Below are 9,631 nucleotides of genomic sequence, written 5' to 3'. Positions count from 1 at the left end.
GTAGCAACTGAGTAAACCTCCAGTCATCAGAGATCAGAAAGCCTGCCCCGCCTCCTCTACCAGAGGAGCGACAGGTATGCGAAAAAGCATAATTGGTCGACAACGCTGCAGGTGTAGCAGTATTTTCTGGCCTAATCCATGTCTCTGTAAGCGCAACCAACTGAAGTGATAGCTGTGAGGCCAGAGCAGGAATGAAATTAGCTTTGTTCACTGCAGATTGGCAATTCCACAGCCCCATAGAAAAAGTAGGATATGAAGCTTGTTGCCTTTCGGCATTAGAGCGCATATAAACTTGTTTATGTTGCATTTCCGGATTGTATGATTTCATGAGTTTTTAATCGTCATCTACTTCAGTTCTCTTCATGATAGACTTCCAAAAATCACACATAAGGTGAGTTAGAGTGTCTAGTTTCGTAATTTAAAAAAAAAGCGAAAAACGCAATATTGCGTTGTTGGCACTCTACGCATGGGAGCTAAAAACGCAATATTACGTTGTTGCCACTCAATGAGTTAATCAACTTCAGCCTGACTCTGCCCTTTGTGTGTCTGACTTCACTCTGGCCACAGGTAGCCAACACTGTCAAACTCACACCTTATGTGTTTTTCAGAGGGTAAAATTCAAGTTTACGGGCTGAAAATAGCATAAAGACATACGATATGATCAGAAATATCAAATCAAACCTTGGTTTTGGTACCCATTCAGTCGACATTTAAACAAAACTGTGCAGTGCAGATCTTACCAGACCTCATGCCATACGTCAACTTCTTTGTATCCTCCTATTATAATTTGAATCAAATACGAGTTATCTATAAATACATGCCACATTGGGTGAGAAACACGCGATTGACAGATAGGTAATTCCGTATCAAATCAAATAGAATCCAGGTAAATGGTTGCTGCCCTGTCTCAGATTTTGCTCAAAGCTTGTCTACATAATGTTTAGGTCCAAATCTGAGACATTTTTTGTGCAATCCCAATGTTTACATACATTTTTTTCTTTATCCTTGATTTGTTATATTTTTTCTACTTCCAGAAATAGACCAGTCTGTCCAAACTTGTTTGATAATAATAAAAATAATAAACTTTATTTATAGAGCGCTCTTCTAAACATAGTTACATAGTGCTTTAAATAAAAGAATAAACAGAAACAAAACAAAACAAAAATTAAATGTTTAAGAACAATACAAATACAAACAATACAATTTGTACAAAACAGTGATATCACGCAACATTTAAAAATAGTCCCCATAGGCAACAAGCAGTAGTAGTGTGTGATATCACTGCGCCCATGGTACGTTTGCAACTTTCTTTGATCATTACGCCAGATGAGAGTGTAGTTCCATGTCAAATCAGTCAAGAAAAACGCCAGGTTTAATTTTCAGTTGGTCATTTTGCACTTTCTAACTTAAGAGGAGACACGTTTTAAATGGAAAAATTACCGGAAATCTTAGTCACTTTTAAGCATAATGCTAGCAGGCGAGATGCTAATGGTCTAACCCGATTCAATGATCTATGCTAGGCTAAAGCTAAAAGTTGTATCACCAGACTCACAGAATGGGTGGATGAATGAGAAAAAAGGCAAATATCAATTGTTTTGCTTGAGGGGAGGTGGAAAATGAGCTTGTTTCCAAAATTATATCCCTTTAAGGATGAAGAGGATCAGCATCAGTCTGTATATCAGGAAAGTCAACTTATCAAAATGTACAGTGTACCAACGGGCCTGGCTCTTTGGCATTGCAGTCAAGTAGTACGGCTGGTTGTTGCGTGAGCGGCGCCAGTGTGTGTGTGTGCAGTGCATGGGCAAGTTTCCTGAAGGGGAGGGCAGCATTCCATACACCAGGGATTCCCAAACTGTGGTACGAGTACCCCTGGCGCTACGCGAGCTGCCTCTAGGGGGTACGCGAGATGAAAATGGCTATGGCGGACAGGTGTTAAAACAAACTTTTGAAATATTTTGCAATTAATTCATGAATAAATACACAATTTCAAATCAGGTCATAATGATATGGAAACATGAAACTAAAGGATATAATTTATAAACTCCAGTAGGCTGTATGTGTAGCCTATCAAAAAAAAAGGGCGGCTTATTAAACATTTTAATAAGCCGTTAAGGTTTTAATGGTGGGGGTACACGAGCCGAGGCAGAATGTAGGTGGTGGTAGACTATGCGTGGGTAAAAGTTTGGGAACCGCTGCCATACACTGTGATTACAGTTGAGTATGTGCTCTCTGAATACCATGCTAATGGGGCTTGGCTGGCTCTATGGTGGTCAAGCTGCAGGGTTCAAGACTGGGCGGAGATAGAGTGGACACTGCTCTCTCCCTTCGCTACCAACACTTCTCTTCATTTGCCATTTTAACAATTTATTATCAACTAAAGACAACTAAAATAGGACATCAGTGTAAAGTGTAAAGTTACATTGACAGTAGAATCAAGACATTTAACAGTCTTGAGTTATGGGCGTGGTATAGCTGAAACATCAAACAACTGCTGTAGGGCTCTCACCATCCTCGAAACAATTCAATTTGGTCTCTTTTGTCAAGCTCCCTGATCATGTCATACTCAAAACTGCCTTTATGTCCACCAGTTTTAAAGGACGATGGTATATTCTCGAAGTAGTGATCCCAGGTTCCATCCTTGTTTGCTCCGAACCCAAACACTCTGACCTGAAAGGAGAGAATCTTTCATTTACTTTTGAGTATTTTTGGAGGCATGGTGTATGCACTTCATAATTATCTGGTTGGATTAACCCATCCTTACAGTCTTCTGCCTGCTACATTGAACACTTCAAAACATTGGTGACATGTTATAAACATGGTATGATTCAGCTCAGAGATTTTGCATTCAAGGTTTTCATACAGAAAAGAATGTTAACAGCTGTGACAAGCACAGGGCTCTGAACCGGTTCAAGGAACGAAAACGAAAACCGAAAACGAACCGAATTTTACGAGGAACGTAAACGTAAACGAAAACGTAAACATAAATATATTTTATGAAATTTCACAAAAGCATAGCCTATGTCAGGGGGAAAAAAGACTATTTCCGGATGTGCATTCACTTCGCCTTTGGTCCAAATGTGTATATTTTGTCTTGCTGTGTGTTCTAGTCTGCCACTTCGGATCTTAGGCCAGCTCGTAGTGTATGTGAAATTGATTTGGAAATTGTTTGTAGGCAATGTAGGCATAACAGAATAGCCTATAGCCTATTTTTCCTGTCCACGCCTTGTTGTTTTAGAGTCGGGATTTTAAGTGTTAATTTAAGTGTTAATAATTTGCGCAATTATAGGCTATGTATAGTTAAATATGAAATTTGAAAGAGGCCTATTTGTCAGCAACAGACAGGCTATAACATGTTCGCTTCTAAACGGGGTTAGGAATTATTGAGCAAGCCTTTGAAGATCTCCATATGGACCAGGTAGGAGTTTCTAGCACATATCCAGAAATGTTTTTGATAAGAAATTATTTATCATAGAATAGGCCAGTAAGCTGTAGGCTATGTGGGATGGATAGCCCATCTAAATGTTTTTGGATGCCCCCTGTGATTTATTATTTTTGGGCATAGACTAGCTACGGTGTCAATCAAGGGCAAATAGTAATGAGTATGTCTATTCTAAGGTATAGACCACAAAAATAGACTTGATAGGCCCGCCAAAACACTGCCAGAATGATAAGAACGAACAATATTTTACATTCCGAACCGGTTCAGGAACGATATGTTGGTGGCGGAACGCAAGAACAAAAACGTTTAACATACCTGAACCGTTCGGAACGGAACGATTGAAAAATTATTTCGTTTTCAAGCCCTGGACAAGCACGCCGAATGTGAAGTGGAACTGAAGAGGAACATTCACTTAACCGCGACTCTCTAGCAATTGGTAATTGGTTCAGATCTATGCCGTATGTGGAGATCACTTCCCATTGGTCAATGCTGAGTGAACTTTACTGAAAGAGATCAGGATTCATGGTAACAAGGAGTTGAACAAAATCTCTGTCCAGGGTGCTGAACTGCCTCCCACTGACCCTACAGTAAAACACCCTCCATTCACATCTACATCATCTTTTTGAACAATAATGGTATGAGTATTATGGTGGGTGATACTATTATCATAATAGCATCATATACATATATATGTGGGCTGTCAGCGTTAAGCGTTAATTCTGAAATGCATAATAATATAATTTTAATCATGTGATAAATATGCGATTAATCGTAATTTACTATACAAATTCAGCGATTAATCGTGATTTAAAAAGTAATGGTTTGACATCCCTTGTATATAAATATTGGTATGCCTTTAATTTGATAGGACAGGGAGCAAGTGGGAGAGAGAGAGAGAAGGTGTGCAATCAGGAAATGTCCATGACCTGGGCCAGACTCAAATGGCCCTGTGGACCAAAATTTGGTTTGGCCGCTATAGCCAACCCACCTCCCATACCCACCTTAGCACAGAACATGGTGACAGCTCACCTGGTCACAGATGTGGAGAGCGAGAACCACTGCCAAGAAGCCAGTGGATGGCTGGTGGCCATTTCCTTTTAGCCAGGCCTCATGGACATACTGCATGAAACTGGGGTTAACAACCATCACCTGAGAAAAGGTGATGACCAGGGTAGCATTAGTTAGGTAACACTTTACTTGATGGGTTCATTCATAACACATTCATAACAGCTGTTACGATTGTTGGACTTTTATTTTGACAAGTTTTTGATGTTTTGTCTTCCACATTCATGAAAGGGTTGGTATGAATGTTGAGTCATGTTTCATGAAACAGTCATGAATGCTTCATGTGCAGTTCATGACAGCTGTTATGAATGTGTTATGAACGTACCCGTCAAGTAAAGTGTTACCGCTAATGCTAAGCATAACAAATAATGTCTCAACACTGTTAAGATACATTCTGAATTTGTGATTTGATCGAGTGCTCCAAACTTCACACAATATTCTCATTGCCAAGCCAACATTTTTATTACCATCTTCAATGATATGAACAACATTTATGGCATGGTGTGTTGACTGCATACATGTTTTGCCCTTAGCAACCTTTGTTATCAGTAAACAAAACTAGCCGTTATAAGTAACAAAACTTTGTTATGAGTAAACAAAACTTTGAGTAAACAAACACTGCAGTAAATTGCGGAGGACAATGTGTCATCCATTGTTTGTAATGTGACGCAACAATGTGTGTTGTACCACACATATCTGATGGGGGCTCTTCATCTGCGTATCTTGCGACAACTATGGAAGTATGCACTTCAAAATGTGCGTTCACAACTATGGAAGTATGCACTTCAAAATGTGCGTTCACAACTATGGAAGTATGCACTTCAAAATGTGCGTTCACAACTATGGAAGTACTGTATGCACTTCAAAATGTGCGTTCACAACTATGGAAGTATGCACTTCAAAATGTGCGTTCACAACTATGGAAGTATGCACTTCAAAATGTGCGCTCACAACTATGGAAGTATATGCACTTCAAAATGTGCGTTCACAACTATGGAAGTATGCACTTCAAAATGTGCGTTCACAACTATGGAAGTATGCACTTCAAAATGTGTGTTCACAACTGTATTCGCATAGCTTGCAATGACCATGAATCAGACCTAACAATAAGTGGTAAGTCATCTAGTTTTAATCCAAGGAACATATGGTGGAAATAATCTAGTGTAAATGAGCAAGACTAATAATACCTTACCAAGCTTGTATTTGCTATTATTGTTGATTTCACACGTACGTATGTACTAGGGGATATAGAAAATGAGATCATCACACACATGTTCTGTTTCATTAATCACTTTCCATATACTGTCTGTCGATACACTAGTAATACATCTTAATGTAATCCTGTGTCTAATTTAAAGGCTCCTCAAAATACAAACATTGGACTGCATGGAGACATTTTCTTTGTGGGACATACAGTAGAGCACATAACAAAGTACATTGTTACAGAAGGCCCTGTACTATATATGTATAGTAAACATAAAATGCATATATTGTATAATACAAATATAAAATGCATTCTGGAATAAAATAAAATGCAAATGGGCTTCTTACTGTCTGACACGGTGCGTGGTGAAGACATTGATCAGCCATTCCAAATCCAGGGGCTTGAAAGCAACCAGCACCAGGTGAGTAGAGTTCTCGACATCAACTGCACTTTCAGGATAAACGATGCGATGAGTAGTTTTTGATCCCACATCCTGCTCGAAGTTTTTGGTAGGACCTTTGTTTGTCCTACATGTAAAATGACCATATGTGAAGAGAATTCTACAGGAAAAGCTGTTTTCCTCTTTGATGGGTTAAGGGTAAGAGTTAAAACAAATTGACACAGCCATGACTCTTATTAAAGAGTCCCCCCCCCCCCCCCCCGCCAACACACACACACACACACACACACACTCTGCTCTTTACCTGATTACAAAATCGCTGGCATCGATCAGCGGTCCATAGTGAGAGTTCCTCAGGTTCCCAGAGTTGCCCACGACAGAACACACCCTACAGCGCTCCGGGCCTTCATCCCTGTAGTACTCCCGGTCAGGAATCAGTTGGAACAACCTTTTCACAACCTCGCCGTAGCTGGGTTGTCCATTAGAAGGCTGTAATCTCTGTCAGTAAGACATAAACATACAGTATCCTAAATTCTGAAAGTTTCCTTCAGATCTGTAAACGTTGAATCAGAGGAACCAGAGAGTGTACATGAAAGTTGTGAGGGGAAAACCAATGATATCAGTTTTGACATCAATGTTATTTTTTGTTGTTGTTGTTCAAGACTTGTAATGCCAGCTGAGTGCAAAATATTGTGTTTTACTGTAACTACTTTTAAGAATAATCCTCATCCTTTATAGCGGTAATCAGGCAATTTACAAATGTCTAACAGTATGAAAAGAAAACTATTTGACCCTACTATTTTTTTTTTCTCTTCTAAACTTCATGTCTGTTTTGCCACTTGAATAGATCTTCATGTTGACCTCAGCATCTCCAATAACACAACAAATGGTCAGTGGCACCACCAGGGTGTTGCTTTTGCATAAACAAATAAGGAATTTGACTCCGGTTAATCTTTGCTCTCAATCTTACACTCAACAATAACAGTAAAAAACAGTAAGAATATAATAAGGGTAGTAACACTATGTACAAGAACAAATATACAGTAGCCTAAGTATATTTATTTACAAATAAATAGATGCTATGGGTGAGATAGGGTAATGCAATTGTCCGGAGGGGGAGTGCTGTGCGGCCTTCATTCATTCAATTGTGAAAAGTGTCTAGAATTGTAAGATGAGAGGGTCAGGTCATATGCCCTACTGTACCTTCCACCAATTGGATGCCTTTTCACTGAGGACACTGCTGTTGCTTGACATGAACGGGTGAAATGTGGCATGGAAGCGTTCTGAGAACCAGGAGCCATCATCCTCGTTGTCCTTTGGGCAACTGCGGCAAGCGCAGGATGAGTTCTTGAGGTACATGTTGTTGCTTTGCCAGTAGAGAAGAATGCAGAAGGGAAGTATGCATAATATGAGGCCTAAGGAAGTAACTTGTCTGTGTGTACGGCAGAACATTTTGGGATTGATCGATGATGTGTCAAAAGTGTCTGCAAAAGAAAGCATACAGTTAAAATGAAAAAGTTTAAATTAAACTTTACATTATATATACATTTGGTTATGGCTACCCTCAAACATCTTCATATTAAAAGTAACCTAATTACAGGCACACTGCAGTCATTTTTGGCATATCTGTTTGAATTCAGTTGTTGTAACCCCAGTGTCTATATGAATGGCCTATCTTAAACTACCGTGATCAATTTAAATTCCCGCAACAGTGCCCTTGGAAAAATGTAGGTAATGCCCGTCCGTGATTTGGTGTCTGTCGTCGGGTCTGACAAGGTAAGGAGTGCATATCATAACATTCATTCCTGCAGGCGCCCCTGAATGGCATACTGTCATTATTGGAATACTGTGCAGAGAAGTTATGGTAGGCCGACTTGAAGTGTATACGCACACAGGAAGTGATCTCTCTCGTTGTTGAGTAGTGTATAGTATATGCACACAGGAAGTGATCTCTCTCGTTGTTGAGCCTGATGGTACGCACAGTGTGTGTGGCCTTACACCTGCAGTCTCATTCCATCGAACTACAAAAACTATGTAGAGGGCCGTGAAGCAAACGCAGGAGTGCCGTTGGTTCACCCTGTTATGAGTTGATGAACCACTGAAATGATTGTGGAAAAAATATTTTAAGGTACAAAAAACTCTTTAGTGTTGCTTTAAGCAAAATAACAGTGGCTCTCTCACAGTGCAGAGCAAAACTAAATTAGAGAAAGTAGTCAAGACTGCAATGAAAGTGGTAGGTAAACATCACTACCCCTCCCTTCAATTCATATTCGATAAAGTAGTAGTAAACCGGGCACACAGTATTCTTGATGATCCTTCCCATATTCTCTACTCTGAATATGAATTACTACCATCTGGGAGACGTTTTAGAGTCAGTGGATTCAAAAGCAACCGTTACAAGCTCTCTTTTATCCCAACCTCAATAAAACTATTAAATGAATTCATGAAACAAGAACAAAAACAAACGAACAAAAACAAACGCACTATACGTGCTTATTATACGGCTCTTCACAATGCAAGTAGAACGCCCCATTGACTTGAATGGGATTTCCCAACGTTCTACCGGTCATTATTTCTTGTTATTCCACTGCTCGGTTGAGTTCCCCATTGTCCTGCGTTCTATAAGGGTGTGCATTAACTTTAGTTATCTCCCTCAACAATGGAATTCTCTTCTCTGATTGGCTGATGGGGTGGCCATTAACTTCGTATAACCTGCTACCTTTGAAGTAGTTCCCGTAACACACTTGAATATTAATTCGCCAAACTCGTTGCGAAGTTTAAATGAACTGTCACGTAGCATCCAAGCTGAAATACAGACGTGCAGAACCATAGTAACATTGTAGCATATGACGGAGGTGGATTGTAGCTAGTTGGATGCCATGTAGGCTATAAAAGTAGCGATCTTTCAAAGTTAAAGTTAATCAGAATCCTGGGATATGGCCGCTTGACAACGGGAGAGATAGAACTAACGACTGGCCTTTGGCCATAGCAACTATCCATTTTAGAACTAGTAACGGCAGTTTTGTCCTGCAAGTAGAAAGTTGATATGTGGCGGAAAGTAGTCCCACAGTCAAGACAGTTTTAGCGATGTTAACGGACGCAACGGTGGAATAAAACTATGTTCTAAATATACAGGTTATGAATACAAACGGGAGATAAGCGGGATAACGGCCTTCGAGGTCGACCGGTTCGATGGAAATAATGGCACGGCGGAGGTAACTCCGTCTCCGTGCTTCGCACGTCGCCGGAGTTCTAGACCTCCACCTAGCCATTATTTCCATCGAACCGGTCACCTCGTCGGCCGTTATCCCTTACATATACAGTTCGCACGGCTATGAAGTAGTTCCATTGTTTTTGACCGTATCACACTTGAATATTAATTCGCCAAACTCGTTGTGAAGTTTAAATGCACTGTCACGTTACATAGAAGCTGTAAAATACAGACGTTCAGATCATAGTAACGTTTAGCATATGACAGAGGTGTCATTTAGCTAGTTAGGTGGCAGTAGGCTAAGAAAATTAG

At 40.0% G+C, this 9,631-nt stretch overlaps 1 protein-coding gene across 3 annotated transcripts in view; it reads right to left on the bottom strand.

The window, feature by feature from the left end:
• Nucleotides 1–1,062: 1,062 nt before the first annotated feature.
• LOC134082003 (CMP-N-acetylneuraminate-beta-galactosamide-alpha-2,3-sialyltransferase 1-like) overlaps nt 1,063–9,631 on the bottom strand; it is a 39,025-nt gene continuing 30,456 nt past the window's right edge. For all 3 annotated transcript variants that reach the window (XM_062537633.1, XM_062537634.1, XM_062537635.1), the window contains exons 2-7: nt 7,312–7,592; nt 6,413–6,606; nt 6,056–6,235; nt 5,697–5,742; nt 4,469–4,588; nt 1,063–2,667 (exon numbers count right to left, since the gene is read on the bottom strand). In XM_062537633.1, the coding sequence (XP_062393617.1) occupies nt 2,503–2,667; nt 4,469–4,588; nt 5,697–5,742; nt 6,056–6,235; nt 6,413–6,606; nt 7,312–7,592 (986 nt within the window). In that variant the 3' untranslated portion in view covers nt 1,063–2,502. The remainder of the gene's footprint in view (nt 2,668–4,468; nt 4,589–5,696; nt 5,743–6,055; nt 6,236–6,412; nt 6,607–7,311; nt 7,593–9,631) is intronic.

The sequence above is a fragment of the Sardina pilchardus genome, chromosome 6, assembly GCF_963854185.1.
Source record: "Sardina pilchardus chromosome 6, fSarPil1.1, whole genome shotgun sequence".
Taxonomy (NCBI): Eukaryota; Metazoa; Chordata; class Actinopteri; order Clupeiformes; family Clupeidae; genus Sardina; species Sardina pilchardus.
Note: the sequence above shows the minus strand (reverse complement) of the source record. Positions and strands in the feature narration are given on the sequence as shown.